This window comes from Pelobates fuscus, chromosome 13 (assembly GCF_036172605.1).
Source record: "Pelobates fuscus isolate aPelFus1 chromosome 13, aPelFus1.pri, whole genome shotgun sequence".
NCBI lineage: Eukaryota > Metazoa > Chordata > Amphibia > Anura > Pelobatidae > Pelobates > Pelobates fuscus.
In genome coordinates, this window is record NC_086329.1 from 61,048,324 (window position 1) to 61,066,335 (window position 18,012).

Sequence of the window (18,012 nt, forward strand, 5' to 3'; positions counted from 1 at the left end):
AACTAAGCAATGAAAGCTCAGCTGTTCTAGGTTTAAATAGGGTGTCAGACTAAAGGCACCCTATTTTACTTTGACAAGCCTCCATAACACCCTATTTGTGTATGGGGCTGTCCATCATCTGGGATTGCCATGGGAATTTTCTAAATGTGTTATACAACCTATATGTTCCAGCCGCACTGTCCTGCGGTGTGAAATGATTGTGCACCTCTCCCAGGCATCTATCGCTGCCTGGGAGCCATGACACAATCTGAGTTTGAGAGTCACGGTCCACCCTCTGCCATTGTATGCGCATTTGCAGACGGCTGTGACCTGGAGATGATGCCGTTGGAGCAGCAAGGTAGCGGAGGTAAGTCATGACAGACCGTTCTGGTCAGGGTGACTGTATGTCTGATACTAAAAGCCACCCTTTATTCTTTCTTTTAACTATTTAAATCAGAACAGACACTAACCTATTAATTGTGGGAAGGTCTTATGCTTTACACACAAATTGTAGCAAATCATCGTCAATCTAATTAATCTCTTTAATTCTCCAATTCGTATGTGACTTAGTTGGCACATTAATTTGGAACATACTGTGATTTATTGCTACTGCTGCTTAAAGTGACCCTTGTTGGTAAATTTGTTTTGAGAATTTTCCTCAGGGGAACCTTCTATACTAATTGCATCAGTTAATATCAGCTCCTGTTGAGGTCTTGATCCAAAAGTACCTTTTCCATTTGGGAAGGATTTTTTCTTATGCTTTTTCTTACGTTAATATTTTTTTCAATTTAGATATAGGCATATTTGATTCATAATATAAAGTTTCATGCTAATCCTTTATGCTAGGATCTTTGGTAAACTAGTTTAATCTAATTCCTTATATAAAAAAATTATGTAGCCTGAGCTACCTAGCTGCTATTCTAGATACAATGTATTTTTTGTTTCCAAGTCATTGTAGATAAAGATTGCATCCTATTACACAACATATTATTCTTGTTACAATATCACAAGGATATGCTGTAAACTGCAATATCTACTAAGAGGGCTATATTCCTAGTTGCCTGGTCTTGGGTGGACAAGGGATCCCAGTCAAGCCTCGGCGACTGGGTCTGAAGTGCTTAAGGTCCCTGATAGCTACGAGGAAGCAGACTTGGTGGAGGTACTCGGTCAGAGTACTGTAGATCCATCCCTAATATAGGTGTTAACCCTTGACATTCAATTTTTCAGCCATTGGCTTCTCTTTTTATTTTCACCTCAGTTTAACTTGTTTGTCTTTATTTGTACTTATTTGTATTTGTTTATGTTTATTTTGCATGTGTTCAATAAATAAAGAAATGTATCATTTATGTTACTATTATGAATGATGTTACATTGGTGGTAATTTTCTGAAGTCTGGCCCCTGAGTGGGACTTGCCTTCGTTGGTCCTTAATACTCTTCTGAAAGTCTTCTCACCTTGGAGGCATCACAAGCAATAACACAGTTTATACATTTCGATTTATTGTCGCTCTGAAAAATGTCTGGCGATTCTGGTTGAAGGTAGGAAAGCATGACTGATTTTGGACAGCATTTTTTTTTAAAATTCTTTATTTTTGTGTGCTGTTTAACAGAAGGTATAGTTACCACATGCAATAGTGAACATTATGATATATATCAGCATCTGTTTATCAACCCATGTTGTAATTTGGCACAGTTTTTTTATATTTTAAAAAAACATTATGAGACCTAGGAAGTAGATTGGTATAATATTGGGTATGGTTACTACAGTTGGTTCATAAGTGTCGTTCCCTAGGTCATGGGGTGGTAAATGAGGCGTGATCCATAGTGGGTGGTTTTGTGCTAAGTCAGCTTTAAGCTGGGAGCTGAGGTATCGTATAGAGGGATTGTCCCATTCATGGATCTGTAGTAATGTCAAGTGGTCTGTGGTGTCGGTCGATTAGTCTTGAGAGTAGCTTGTCAGGAGACCTTTTCCTTGGTCCGTTTGAGCTACTCTTTAAGGGGGTAGTAACCCTAACCTACGGGCTGTCGTGGGGGGGAGTTCTGTGTTCTGTGTTCCAGCACCATCCCTGGCAAGCTCTTAGAGCATCATTTGGGTCAGGTTTTTAACTAGTGAGTCATCAACAAAACTTAAGTAGTAGAAAGTGATAGGAAAAAAAACCTTAAAGGACCACTATAGGCACCCAGACCACTTCAGCTTAATGAAGTGGTCTGGGTGCCTGGTCCAGCTAGGGTTAACCCTTTTATTTTATAAACATAGCAGTTTCAGAGAAACTGCTATGTTTATACTGAGGGTTAATCCAGGCTCCAGAGCCTCTAGTGGCTGTCTCACTGACAGCCGCTAGAGGCGCTTGCGTGCTTCTCACTCTGGGTGTTCTTGGTTGGCAGATCCAGTTTTGGTAGTAGCGCGGTAGCGTCGGATCCTGTAGCGATTTTGTACGTGTTTCCTTGGTGTGTAAGCAGGAGGTGGCGTGGGTTTCCCCACTGGTATGGTATTCCCACTGAGCTTGGCTGGCTGGTGAAGTCGCTGAGGGTTTTTCTCCATTGGAGAATGGCTCTAGTTAAGTCCTGATAAAAAGTCAATTGAGACTCCTCAAAATTGAGTGGCGTCTTGCCCTTGAGTGCCGACATTATGTGCCCCCTATCTTGGGGAAGGATGCAGCGGACTATGATGTCTCCTGCGAGGGGTGTAGATGCCCTTGTTGGAGTGGGTAGTCTGTATATTCCGGCAAAGGTGAGTTTCCTTGCCACCGCGGGGGGAAGTATTGATTGCATGAGACGTCTCAGCATTAATTGTGGGAAAAGAAGAATGCATGTTGTTATCTGGTTTAAGCCTTCTTTAATCTTAGCGCACAGATTGTGTTTTAGTACACATGCCAAAAAACTTTTTTTTAAGGAGCCATGGCTGATCCCCTTTAAATGAGTAATGCTTCATAGGTAAGTTAGCTGCTATGCCTAGTATATTACTAAAAAGACATTGTAAATCCTGTATCGGAATGTTCCAACTCCCGTCAGTTTTGCATGTACTGTATCAGGTAAAAGCTGTACATTTTCAGTCTTTGTTCATCTCATAGTAGATATGTTCTACATGCTATTAAAAAATTTAGACTTCATTTTTTCAAATCTCTTCCATCACAGCTCAGATGGGTTTTCCTAAATAAAAGATCCACTTTAATCATATTATCAAGTTTGATGCCTCAAGTTTCTTCTGTTACCCCAGGGCATGATTGTGTAAATCAGTGGTTCCCAAACCTTTTAGGTTCAAGGTGTCCTTAATATTTTTCCAAGGCACCCCAAGTCAAAAAAATGTCTAGGTTGTATAAATGTACAGCGCTGCTGCATTTACTGGGCTCCTGTTCAGCAGAGATGTTTCCCTGTCAAGGGCAAATCCAGAACCTAATCTCGGAAGCGGCACTGGTAGATTATTTAAAGAAACAATACAGGCACAATAACCACTACATTACTATATGGCGCCATGAGTGCTGTGGCGCCCTCCCAGGGTAAGTAGTCAATCCGTTTAAAAACAGTTTGACAACTTACCTGGGGTCTGCCTGGATAGGGGCTGTATTAGGGGTAGGGGATAGGTGCAGTAGTGTATGTGTGCGTGTGTGTGTGAGGGGTGCAATGTGTGTGTGTAAAGAGTGCAGTAAGTGAGTGTGTGTGAGGGGTGCAGTGTGTGTGTGGGGGTAAATTGTGTTTGTGAAGGATGTAGTGTGTGTGTGCATGAGGAATACAGCGTGTGTGTGAGGGGTACAGTGTGTGTGGGGGCAGTGTGTGCCTGATGGATACAGTGTGTGAATGGAAATGATCTGGATACCGTCAGTGGAATGGTGCTAGGGCAATCTTGGCAGCATAACCACTACAGGCGACAGTAGTTGTTATGGTGATTAGCGTGTTCCTTTAGTACAAGAAATAAATTAGTTCATACTTGCGACTGCTTTGTTAAAGAATCTATAGGTGTACTTTAAAAAAGATGCATTTTAATGTTCTACACTACAGGTTCTTCTTTTGATGTTTGTTTATGTAGAGGAGAAACGCAGCTAGCCAGTCATAGGCCTACATTACATTTCACAAAAATACTGAGTAATATAGGTTTTCAGTATAGCCATCCAAGAAGATAAAGAATGTGTTCAATAAAAGTTTAATCTGTAAAAAATGTGTGGAATGACTGTTAGAGCTTCAAGCTTCTTGAATAAAATAAAAAACAGGGGCATAGGGGGAGAATATGTTTTCTTTAATACATTGTTATTCCTTTTCTAAATTTTGTGACTTTGCTTTGGAATGCCTTAAGCAAGATTAATACACAAACTAAAAAGAATACACATTAAAATACATATATATCACATCTGCTACAGCATCCTGTTTTACAGTTTGATTGTGTAAAGCAAGCACTTTGAATACTTGACATGAATACTGCTCATGAATGCCTACGAATGCTGGTGTTCAAATAATATTCTTATAACATCATATGTCATATTTATTTACCACTCACCTCAAATGTTTTTGAAATATGGTTAGGTATTAAACTACAAAGAGATGTTCTCACAAACAAGAGGCAACATACCTCTATTATACTAGAGTCTTTATCTGTATAATTTCTTTATATTAGACTGTAAAAAGTAAATTAATTATCAGGATATTGTTCTTACCTCTGCATGGCTTCCAGGAGTCAGAGTTTTCGAACAACGTTCACAGCGCAAGCAAGGTCGATGCCAATCTTTCCCAAGTGAAGTCACTTTTTCAGCTAATTAACAAATACATTAGTTAAGTTGTTGCACTATTTGATTTTGATTTTTTTTTCAATTTTAATAAATATTGTAACAACAACATTTTTACACATGGCAAAAATATTACACTAAACATTAGGAATAAGCTAGCCTTAAAAAAACCCTATTATTTATTTATTCAGGTTCCGCCTCCTTCGAAAAATATTTTAAAAGCGCAACCTTTACCCGATATAGTCTCAACTCTTGTCATGGCAGCCATATTACCTGCTGTGAGATCATCCTTCTGATGATCTCTGGTCCAATCCAACGCTTCTCATGGTGTTCTATGGTGATCCACCAATGACATGAATTAGCAGCAACAGTATTGTACAATTATACAGTGGGGACATTTAACAACCAGTACGTAATTTACAGATGGATCATGGAAATAATGCTGGCAGACACAAGAGGAGAAGAGGGTTCTGCTCAAACAAGCTGCTGATTTGTGTTGAGTGAGGGGTTACAAAATAGAGCTTCAGGCTCCCTTCTGTATCCTAACACCACTTGTGATGAGTTTTGATTGAAAATAATAGTATGATTGCAAGTGTCCATCTGCTTAATGTGCTAGGATATCCACAGCTCCACTGGAATTAGTTATGGCACCACAATAACATGATTATAAATTGTGTAAACTCTTATTCCAGAATACCAGGAGATGTACTGTCCCCCAAGGACTAATAAACTAATTTCCTTTCAAGTCTCCAAATGTTTTGAACACATGGAGATGTTTTCTTTTACCCCTTTTCTTTATTATAAATCCAGCATTTTTAGGTTGGTGATCATGTATCTGAATACTCTCTCAAAGAACCAGGAGTCCTAAACTGGATAGTATTCACATATTAATGTATTTTTTTTTTTTTATATATTTATTTGTTCACATGTTCCATGATATTTATACCTCATTAAATTCAAGAACTATAAACATCAAAGTTGCTACATAAACACTCACCAAAATAAACTTTCTTTCCACAGCGAGGACACAAGTTCGGTTCTCCAGTGAAGGTTGTAATACTTGAAGCTAAAAGTAGAAGGGATGATAACAACTTGAGTTTTAAAATGTATACTGTTATCTAAGTTGAGTTTAAAATGCATCTTGTTATCTATGTGTCTGTCCGTATATCTAACTCTTAATGAGATTTACAATATAATTAAGATACATGTTTTACTTTTTTTATAGTCATCATCTTTTTTAATAGCTTTCTTTTAGAACAATACATGAAGAAGAAACATTTTTTTTTTTTTTAAATTTAGCTTTTATCAGGTTAAAAATGTTAACTGGTTAAAGGAACACTATATTGTCAGGAATGCATACATGTATTACTGACAGTATAGTGTTGGAAGAGCCGTTTAGGTCCCCAGTACCCCTTGGCCAGGTTAAAAATGTGTAAAACTTACCTTTCTTGCAATGCGACGGCTGGCTCTGCCCCTGCTCAGTCTTCTTGGCTGAGATCATCAAACAGATGCTGGAGACATTGAACGGCAGGAAGCACCACTAGTGGCATTCTGAGAGACTGCCAAAAGCAGTGTTCCTAGGCAGTAATGTAAACACTGCCTTTTTTTTTCTGTTTACAATAAAAAGCCTACAGGGACAGGAAGTAGACACCATAACAACTACATTAAGATGTAGTTTTTCTGCTGACAATAGTGTCCCTTTAACCCCTTAAGGACACATGACATGTGTGACATGTCATGATTCCCTTTTATTCCAGAAGTTTGGTCCTTAAGGGGTTAAGCTGTAGAAGAGCTAGCCAAGAGTAGTCTACTAGCTACTAGAGTACCAGGCTGTATGTTGAGAAAGTTTACATTTTTAATTGCATTTTATTGTCAAGGATGAAGATCTATTTCTCTCAAGTTTAGAAGACAATTTGATCTGAGATTATTTAACATACATGTATCCAGTACATGCAAAATAAGTGGACCTGTTTCTTTTTTTTTTTTTTTTAAAGGGCCAATATTGGCGTGTCGGCTTGTTTTCATTGTTTTACGGTGGTTGCAGAGATGACTGTTCGACTGTTAAGAATTTGAAAGTATACAAAATGTAGCAAATTCAGACAGGAATTGCTTCAGTTGGAGTTTATGGGACCTGGGATATGTAGTTATCGCCAGCCAAAACATTGAATAAAAGGACATACAAAAAAACAATAGTATAAATCTGCTTGGTGGTGACTGCATTTAAAACACATGACTTTTACCCATGGGCAGGACATGAAGACTGCTATGCAAATAGTAAACATAGTGTAAATGTTTTTCAAGTCAGTTACTAGTAGGCATTATGTGGTAACAATTTATTAGTATTATAGGATTGTAAAATAGTATCAATGATAAGGCAAGTGTTTTACTGACTGGGTCATGTGCAAATATCTCAAATTGGAGCAGATGCTGGGTATGTAGTCTATCAGTTTTAGCAGTTGTATGTAGAACACTAACACTATAAACAATAGCATAAACATCATGTACAATTCAAATTTCAGAAAATAGTATGCTATTGCAAAAGTGGCATAGATAAGTTGTTCCTCCTAAATAGCTTAGAATGAACAGAGGGACCAAATACACTGTAATATGCAACAGAGCTAATGCTGTTGTAGGATATAGAATCCATATCAAACCATAGAGAAGTATGGAGCAGTGGCCTCAATGCCAACTGGTTATTAATGGTAGTTTTGGGTTGTTAAACATAGGAAAGCATACAATTCCCAGAAGAGTGGGAAAATGAAGGTAAAGAAATTAACTCTTTATTAAGAAATAAATGTAGAAACAAGGGAGTAGCTTCATGGGTATCCTCAAGGGGGGAGCTCTGTTACTCCAACACCTACAGGCCATAGTAGTTCCCAAATAAATTGTTGCCTCAAATTCAGATAGAAAAACATGGGTAGAGGATCTGGTGGATATGTTTATATTCCCAAAGGTAAGCAAAGAGGGAGGATACAGAAAAGAAAATGTGGATTGCAGAGAATTTAGCAAGCGCATAGGACAGCACAAAAGGTGGGCAGAGGGGACTTTGGCTGAGAGGAGGCAATGAGGCATTAGTAAAATGTCTGTTTCCAAGAATGAAAGAGTGGTTCAAGCACACACGCAGGAATTGGTTGGTTGCCATGGGTACGTATTCCAAAAACAATGGCTGTAAAAAATGTTTACAAAAAATACTTTTGTGCCAATAGACTGTGATAAAAAAGGTCCTAGCAAGAACTATGCAGGGAAGTCTTGGCAATGTGGTGTGCACATTACATAGCCAATTAGCAGGTAATGAATTGCTGAAATGGGCAAATCTTAAAGACCGTGCACTTTAGTTACAGGACACGCTCCCAGTTACAAATGCCACAACTGTGTTACTAAGTTGATACTTATTTTCATCTAATCATGATTATATCACAATTCCATAGAGCTCCCCCTTAAGGGAAAAAAAAAACCTCTACTGCATAAATTATACTTCAATAAACGTATATTGGTAGCCACCCAATTAGAATATGACAGCACTCTTAGAAAGGGTGCTTTAGGTTCTTCAATAAGTATTATAAATTAACAACTTACAAAGAATTAAGAGATACAATTATGTGATTTGTATTTTGTGTTTTATTTAGGTTAAATAGTTTTAAAATATTGCAGCTTCATTAAAGTGGCAGTATCATGTCTTATTTTGTTTTCAGTTATCTTTTCCTTATTCCACTTGTATATTAATTATTATACTGTATCCATTACCATTTTCTATATGTATGTTTATTACATTTTCTTCAATTCTCCGCTGTCCTTCTCTGAAATTATTTTGAATGATAGCTTGTGGACTAGCTTAGCAACTAAAATTAATTTTAATTACACTCCTGCCATTACCAAAAATTTACAACGATCACAGTCCCTATGAGAAAACGTAAAAGGTTAATTAAAAAAATATATATACAAGAAGAATTAGGGGGACAAAGAAAATGAATAATTTAAGAGCAAAACCTGAAATGTGACAAAGCCGCCTTAACCATATATGCTGTTAAGCAATCAATGCTGGATTTTTGGATGCGCACATGTTTTTCATTCCTTCAATAAAAAAAATGTTTCACATTAACAAAACGTCCTTGTTAGTTTAATGAGGTTCTCTAACCTTTAACTATTTGAAATATTTAATTTAAAAAAAAAAAACACAACATATTTTTCTTTAACCAAACAGGATACAATGTAGTTGTAATTACCACTTAATGATCTGAAAGATTTCTACAGCTTGATTTACTGGTTGATGGTCGAAGCATTGTAGCTGCTTAAATCAGTCAGTAAAAAATTCTGCAGTCCAACACTTTGTTGCTACTTGCAGTTATAAATATGCCATAGTTATGTTTTTTTAAATGCACACTGAGATCACATTGTAATAACTCTACCTACATGCCCTTAAAAGAACACTCCAAACACCATCACCACTGCAGCCCACATAGTGGCTATGGTGCCAAGAGTGCCCTGACGCCACTTCAGTTTAAGTAGTCAAACCATTTAGAACAATTTTACTTCTTCCTGGGGTCCACCAGATGCCACTACATGCCCCACTGCAGCTGGAAGCTTTCAACTCTAAGCGATGTCCAAGCTCATTGGCTGAGAGTTATCAGCTGATTATATGTATATGCTTAACATGTATAGCTTGGAGGAAAGACGAGACAGGGGGGATATGATAGAAACATTTAAATACATAAAGGGAATCAACACAGTAAAGGAGGAGACTATATTTAAAAGAAGAAAAACTACCACAACAAGAGGACAAAGGTTTAAAACTAATATCAGGAAGTATTACTTTACTGAGAGGGTAGTGGATGCATGGAATAGCCTTCCAGCTGACGTGGTAGAGGTTAACACTGTAAAGGAGTTTAAGCATGCGTGGGATAGGCATAAGGCTATCCTAACTATAAGATAACGCCATGGACTAATTAAAGTATTTAGAAAATTGGGCAGACTAGATGGGCCGAACGGTTCTTATCTGTCGTCACATTCTATGTTTCTATGTTTCTATATCAGCCAATAAGCTGGCTCAGGAAGCTCTTACGCTATTTGATCACTTACAATAGTGTGGGTGATGCTCCAGGCCAAATACACTGTAATATGCAACAGTAGGTATGATGTTTGGAGTATTCCTTATTATATATTGAGTGTTTGACAGGGTATGTGTAGTGTGTGCATGCCAGACTGTGTAATGCAAGTGTGTCATGACACCTCCTAATGCATCTTGCTTTGCAGCATTGTTCGCTGTGGCGCTGTTGTGGATCCAAATAATGATCTTGGTTATATTCAGAGGAAGCCCAAATTGTTGTTACAAGTGCACTTGGAGAAGCGAGAATTAGACACCAGACACCTGTTTTATTTATCAGTACTCCCTTGCAACATTTTGGAGTCATATATTACACAAGATGTTCTTCTGTGCCCTTTTATAGCTCTCCAAACATATCCTTTTAAATGAAAGACTCATTTTGTCAATCACAAGACTCCATATATTTGTGTTCCATTGTCCCAGGGTGATGGCAAATTATTTTTTCTTTTTTTACCTATATAAAAACTCACTTCTGACAGGTTGTTTCCATGTTGTGATTCTCTCCATGGCATCTGAGGAGTGTGTGCCTGTTGATATTTTGACCTGGACTTGTATTATCTTTTCATTGCTACACTATGTCCCCTTGACCTTGGCTCCTTCCAGTTTAGCGACAGGCTGGAACAAGTAATGCACAAACCACAACAAAAAAAAATACATATAAACCCCTGTCCAGGGCCAGTGCGTGCTATGGGCGTGTTTGGCAGTCGCCTATGGCGCACCGGCCCGGGGGGCCCCAGATGTGGGTGACCGGCAGGAGGATAGTGCACAGCGCTCCCTCCTACCTGTCACTCAGTTTAGCGCGGATTGTGCCGGACTGACAGGAAGAGAGAGAGCACTTCCTTTCAGTCCAACCAAATACAGGAGACAAAGGCCCGTCAATGCTAAAGATAGGCACAACAGGGAAGGAGGATAACCCTATGGGGAGGGAGGATAACACTAAGGGGGAGGGAGGATAACACGAAGGTTTTTTTTTGGGGGGGGGGGGGGGGGCTCTACACGGTGGGGGGAGAGAGAGGGAAGACCACTAAGGGTGGGGAGAGGGAAGACCACTAAGGAGGGGAGGGAGGACCACTAAGGGAGGGGAGGGAGAGGACCACTAGGGGGGAGTGGAGAGGACCACTAAGAGGGGGAGAGACCACTAAGGGACAGGGATGGGAGAGGAACACTGAGGGACAGGGAAGAGACCACTAAGGGGCAGGGGGCAGGAGAACTCTAAGGACAGAGGGGAAAGCTCTAAGGGAGGGTAGGAGAGAGCACTTAGGGACAGAGGGATAGGGTAGATCACCAAGGGACAGGGGAGATCACTAATGGACAGGAGGGGAGGGTAGAGCACTAGGAGACTGGAGGGGGGAGCTCTTAGGGATGGATGGGCCGAGCACTACGGGACAGGGGCCAAGGGAGTGCACTAAGGGACAGGAGGGGAGGGGAGAGCACTAATTGACAGGAGGGGAGGGGTGAGCACTATAAAAAATAAAGAGCTGCTCCCCTCTTAACAGCTATCCTACCCCACATACCCTCTCTTTCAAACTACACACATACACAATGCATCCTTACACATACACAGAAACACACAATGCATCCCTACTCACACACAGACACACTGAAACACTAAAACACACAGTGCGCATCCCTTACGCACACACACGCTGCTTCTCTTACACACACACAGAAACAAAATGCCTCTCTTACACACACTCAATGCACTCCTTACAGACACACACTGCATTACATTACATACACATAAACACACCTTGCATCCCTTACACACACAGAAATACACAATGCACACTACATTCCTTACACAAATTGGTATACCTATACACTACATTCCATAAGAACACACACACATTACATCCTCTACAATAACACATAACACATCCCCTACACACATACAGTCCACTCCCTGTGAGCGAACTCAGGTATGGGCAATGTAGGTGGACTTATGGGCGGGCCTTGTAGGCATACTCACGGTCAGGCCCTGGGGCCCAGACCTTGAGTTGTGTAAGGGGTCCCAAAAATGGAGCTGCTTCCTGTTCGTTGATTTTTGTGAGCACTGTTACAAGCAGTCTCCAGAGATCCTCTTCTACACCAGACCAGTGGAGCCAGACTGCAGCCTGAGCCCATCATCATCCTCTTGTCCTCATCTGGTGGTAAGTAGGCAATCCAGTATATTATTAGTGGCACTAATATCTAATTTACCTCACATTAAAGGGCCATTATAGTCACCAGAACCACTACAGCTTAATGTAGTGGTTCTGGTGTCTATAGCCTGCCGCTGCAGACTTTTTAATGTAAACACACTGCCTTTACAGATAAAAGACACTGTGTGCAGCATTGGCGTTGGCCCATATGGCAGATCATATGGGTCTGGCATTGTGATGTCACATGGTGGGCAGAACATATGGCGGGGAAGCAAATGTGTGTTTGCCTAGGGCAGCAAAAAACCTTGCACCGGCCCTGCACATGTCTCTGTATTTGGGTACTTATATACTGTTGGTATTAAGCTCCAATGGTTTAGAGTCCTTTTTTATGAATCAGGAAACTGCATATGCCATGATTGTCATTTTATAATTGGACTAGAAGGCTTAGGACCCAATAGCCCAACTTAATGTCAAGCTCTTGGCACAAGGAGTGGAAAAGGGAGTACTGACATTAAGCAGTGCCTAAAAGGTTGTAATAACTATGCCACCACTTCAAACTACACTAAGGATTTCAGACATTTCAGCATCGGAAAATATTTTATATGTATAATAGAGTGTAGGTGTTGTTTGAGCTGCAAGAGAGGTCTGCAAAAGAAAGGCACAGAAATGCAATTTATATCCCATTTGTTATAATCGTTTGACCAGCTGTTTCAGAATATTTGACACATCCTTTTGTGTGCCTTACTTAGGTGCCTAAACATATGTCCCAAGATTACTTCAGACAGTCCAGGTCTGGGGACCAACTATTTTAGTCCCAATTTGCTTCTCTGGTGTGCTGCCTTAAAGCATAATATACACATTGCATTCCCATGTGCCTGGTTGGCTGGAGTTATGTGCTGCACTAACATGCCTTTTGCCAGTAACTCACGCAAGTAGCATGAGTAATTGTAATTGGCATGCCCACTCAGAATACATGCCTCCTAACTTCCCAGACGGAACATTTTAAAAGTTGGCAGGTACGGTGTAAATTACTAAATACGTTTCCCTTATTTCCTGTATCAGAACAATTACCATTTCAATCCCAAAAGATGAAATAGAATACAATTTACACAAAAGCCTAAATGTGTAAATAGACTCATTCACCTTTACTGAGGCTTCTAGTTGGACCACTATATTTCTTCTCTTCTTGCTTAGGGGCTACTTCCACAGGAGAAGTAGGAGAAGTGGGTTTGTCTTCACTCATGCTCTTTTCATAAATGTAGGATCCAGCTCCTCCAATATTAACTCCTGGTTAAAAAAAACAAAATCACATTTACACATTGACTAAAATACAAAATCATAATTTGTATTTTTTTAAAAAAAGTTAATGTATTTAAAGTCTCAACAAGGTAAATATACTTTTGCATTTAAAAGGGAGCCTGCAATTTTAAACACAATTAAGTCATAAACTTTTAAAAGCTTTGATGTTTGTTCTATGATGGATTATTAGTAGCAGTAAGCCCTAGGCAGCTAATGAACACAGTTTCTATGTATTGTTTATCACGACAACACATTAAGCAAATCCTCTCACACAAACCTTAAAGGATGCCCATTGTAAAATCTGAGCAAGACCATAGTTATATAAAAAGAAACACAATTGAAAACTCATAGTTTACAAAGTAATGGTACATTTTACAACTGGTTCTAATCATCCAGACAGTTTGCATGTCTATGGAAAACTGTAGCTAAATATTGTTTTCAGAGCAGATTAATTAAATGTGTTTTCCTTATTACAATGCAGTTATATAATGTATCTACACAGTTATATAGTGACATTATGGCACCCGTATCTCAAAAGATAAATGCAAAAATTATATAACCTTGACACCCATAGTCACACAGCACCATAACCGCTAGAATGAGCTATATGGACTCTGGTGCTTACAGTGTCAGTTTAAAAAAATTGACTTATAGTGGTTAATAGATAAACAATTGAGTTTTATTAATCTAAATACTTCAAAACAAAAGGTTTTCAATGAAAAATGTATTAAATAAACGCACCTTTTGGCCCATATAGGGTGGCGTAGCATGGCTTGTGGCAGTATGGTTTTCCATCATGCTAAAAAGTAAGAAAACAACTTTTAGAGTAAAACTTCAAAATGCAGTTATTTAAAGTTATTTAAACAATTAGTTACTTAAACCTTTCAGAAGCACCTTGCAGCAGCTATCTGTACATAAATTGCATTATAGCATACAAGTATTTCAAGCTCTAAGCCCCAAGCCAGGCCGAAAACTTATTTTCCACTGCTATCCACCACTATCTTCTCCTGTGTGAACTCTGGAAATGGACAGGGCAGCAGCACATGCACCAGACCACTTTAAATGTGACTTTTGATTAAAAAGTATTAATAGTGCAGTGGAGCAATAATTATTTATGTATGAGGAGCAGAGAGGAACCCATTTTTTTTATCTCTTTTCCCAATAAATAATTTAGCTTGACTTTGTGGTACCAGACTGTTGATGAAAGGCACAATGTCTGACTTTGTTGAGAGTTGGTGATGGAGAGAGAGACTCCAAAAACTCAGTTTTTAATGTCACTCACGATGGCCGCAGAAATTAATTAGTCATAAAGCCACTGCTGATAGATAGCTGATTTCAAACAGCACTGAGGATATTTTACCAGGGCTGATTATCCTTGTAAGTGTGTTATTTGGAGATGGTCATCGATGAGTGTGAAAACATCGGTTAAAAAAACAGGCAGTACAAAAGGGTTATATTTCTAATACTTTAAGCTCTTTACAGGATCAATACATCGCAGTCATAAATAAGCTAAGAGAATGCCCCACGCATCATTGCCACTATGGCACGTTGTAGTGTTTATGCCTGCATGCCAACCTCCTGTTCTGTGTCAAAGCAGCCCAACCAGTGCATTGCTTCAGTGCTAGCAAGTCTTGCAGCCAAAGCCATATGCAGACTGCAGAGCCTGTGCCCCAACCAGCAACTGGGCATGTCTCTAAAAAACATGGCCCCTTCCATGCTTACATCCCTTTCCCAACACCAGAAACCCCACCAATCTTATACCCATCCCATGTAACTCTCCCTCCAAGTCCTCTTTTTGCACTGCCCTATGGAATGCACACTCTGTGTGCAACATTACTAAATCAGCTGCTGTCCATGACTTATTCATCTCATGTTCCCTAAAATCTCACTCTGATACTGCTACCACTGCCTTTTATCCCTTGGTGGTCTTTAATTAACTCACACCCCAAACAATGTGACAAGGTGTAAGGGTGGTGGGGTAGAGTTTCTGCTTTCACTCTACTGCTCCTTCAAACCGTTATACCCCCCCTTCTCTCTCTTTTTCATCATTTGAAATTCACTTCATTCACTTGTTCAAACCAATTGCTGCACACATTGCAGTTATTTACCGCCTCCCTGAGTCCTCTCTTCTCTTCCTTGATCATTTTACTGCCTGGCTTGCCTCCTTTTTTTCAAGTGATATCCCATCTATATTTCTTAGGGACTTCAACATTACAGTATCCTCAAACATTGTTTAAATTGCTTCCTCCCTCAACTTATCGCAGTGGGCTAATTCTCCCAAGCATCTAGCTGGCAATACCCTTGATCTTAATTTTTCAGATGCATTCACATTTTTTATTCTCTTTCAGTTCACCACTTCATATCTTTTATTCTTGCGTGCCCCCTCACCCAACATTCTAAATCTAACCCTTCTCGACTTAGGTGGTACGTAAAGTCTCTTGACTTCCAGCCACTGTCACCTGATGTCCATTTTAAACTCTCGTCCATACCTACCTTCTCCTGTCCCATTCTGGCTATTTCCTCATTTAATGCTACCCTCAACTCTGCCCTTGATGCTGCAGCCCCACTCAAAACATACACCCTTTTCGCTCTCCCTGCAAGTTGATGGTACCCGCATCAGTCCATCCTTGCACACTTGCTCTTTTGGTGTTGTCTTTGATTTTGCCCTCACCTGTGCACCTAACCTAAGGAGCTCAGGTCTAGTCTGTTGCCAAATCCCGCCAGTTGAACCTTAAAAACACTGAACCTGTCTGACCCTTTCTTACACAAGATGCTGCTAAAGAGAAAGAGCTTGTTCATGCCCTAGTTATCTCTCATTGATTGCTATAATTCTCTATAATTGGTTTCCTGAAACCTATAGGAGTCAATTAAAAATACTAGCTCTTACCTGTAAAATTCTAAACAACTCTAGTCTCTATTTTTTTACTAATCCATAGGTATTCCCCTTCTCTGTCTCTTCACTCTGCCGGTGTCCTCCTTCTTTCCGCTGTTCATACCCCTAAATAACTACAGCTTGCAGGACTTCTCAAGGTTGACTCCATACATTTGGAAAAGTCTGCCTACCCCACCAGACTCTCCCCTAGCCTTCAGTATTTTAGCCTCTCAAAACCCATCTTTTCAGAAAAAAAAGCTTAAACAAAAAGATCCCAGAGTAACCTCTATTTCACAAACCTGCCTCTTGCTCTCTCTTTCAGGGCAACACTCCATTCTCACCTTCCAGTTCTGCTACTTTTCCACCTTGTTGCTTGGTTGCTATCCCCTACACTTCCCTTCCTATTGTGTTTTTTTTTATATATATCTTGCCTCCTCTAGATTATAAACTCGTTTGAGCAGGGTCCTCATCAACCTATTGTTCCTGTAACATTTTGTAATTGTTTCATTTACAGTTAAAGCTATTTTTTTTCTCACAGAACCAGAGGATGAAGCCAGAGACATGCTGCCTCCACAACCAATGGTTATGGTACTTTGAGTGCCCCTTAACAATAAGCACTTTTTGATTAACATAGACAACTTGAATACAAGCTCTGCTCTGCATTATTGTTTATTATATTTCTTGCCCAGGGACACCTACTGGTCTGACTGGAATTCAAACCTAAGTTAGCACTGCTCAAACCAGCCAATATTAATATTTGGAACTACACTATTATGCCACTTTCTGAGCACAGACCAATACATCACATTTGAGCTATAGCGCAGACACATAAGGCTTTATGCATCAAGCAACAAATTAGAATAATATATAATGTAGGCAAAATTAGCCAAGCTATGATTCTGGCCGAGTTGGATAAATTTTATTTTTTTTTTAAATCAGCTAATTTTGCCTTAATTCTGCAATTGAGTTTTTAGTTCACTTTAATTCTGCATTTCATGAACAAACCTAACACAACAGATTACCTTACAAAGTGGGCACCAGTATACTAAGACTAGCCAAGAAAAACATTTGTTACCTTAACATAGTCAAGGTATATACCAGTGATGGCAAACCTTTTTGAGCCCGAGTGCCGAAACCGCAATACATGCCAACTTTTTTTTCCTTAAAGTGCCAACACAGACTGCTGAATACACGTGCGCACACACACACAGACTGCTGAATACACGTGCGCACAAACACACACAGACTGCTGAATACACGCGCGCACACACACACACAGACTGCTGTATACACACGCGCGCACACACAGACTGCTGAATACACGTGCGCGCACACACAGACTGCTGAATACATGCGCGCACACACACAGACTGCTGAATACACACACACACAGACTGCTGAATACACACACATACTGCATTGAGGGGTGTAGTGTTTGTGTGAGGTGCTGTGTGTGTCTGAGGGTTGCTGTGTGTGTGTAGTGTGTGTGTGTGTGTGTGGGGCGGGTGTTTGGGGTGGTGTGTGGAGGGCGTGTGTGGGGGGGCGTGTGTGGGGGTGGGGAGCGCTGTGTGTGTGGGGGGTAGTGGTACTGTGTGTGTGGGGGGTAGTGGTACTGTGTGTGTGTGGGGGGTAGGGGTACTGCTGGGGAGGGTAGGGGTACTGCGTGTGGGGGCGGTAGGGGTACTGCGTGTGGGGGCAGTAGGGGTACTGCGTGTGGGGGCGGTAGGGGTACTGTGTGGCTGGGGGGGTAGGGGTACTGTGTGGCTGGGGGGGTAGGGGTACTGCTGGGGGGTAGGGGTACTGTGTGTAGGGGGGGTAGGGGTACTGCTGGGGGGGTAGGGGTATTGTGTGTGTGTGTGTGGAGGGGTAGGGGTACTGCTGGAGGGGTAGGGGTACTGCTGGGGGGG

At 40.3% G+C, this 18,012-nt stretch overlaps 1 protein-coding gene across 1 annotated transcript in view; it reads right to left on the reverse strand.

The window, feature by feature from the left end:
- CRIP2 (cysteine rich protein 2) overlaps positions 1 to 18,012 on the reverse strand; it is a 130,011-nt gene that overhangs the window by 40,851 nt on the left and 71,148 nt on the right. The window contains exons 3-6 of the mRNA XM_063439436.1: positions 13,975 to 14,032; positions 13,078 to 13,221; positions 5,690 to 5,758; positions 4,624 to 4,718 (exon numbers count right to left, since the gene is read on the reverse strand). Coding sequence (XP_063295506.1) covers positions 4,624 to 4,718; positions 5,690 to 5,758; positions 13,078 to 13,221; positions 13,975 to 14,032 — 366 coding nt within the window. The remainder of the gene's footprint in view (positions 1 to 4,623; positions 4,719 to 5,689; positions 5,759 to 13,077; positions 13,222 to 13,974; positions 14,033 to 18,012) is intronic.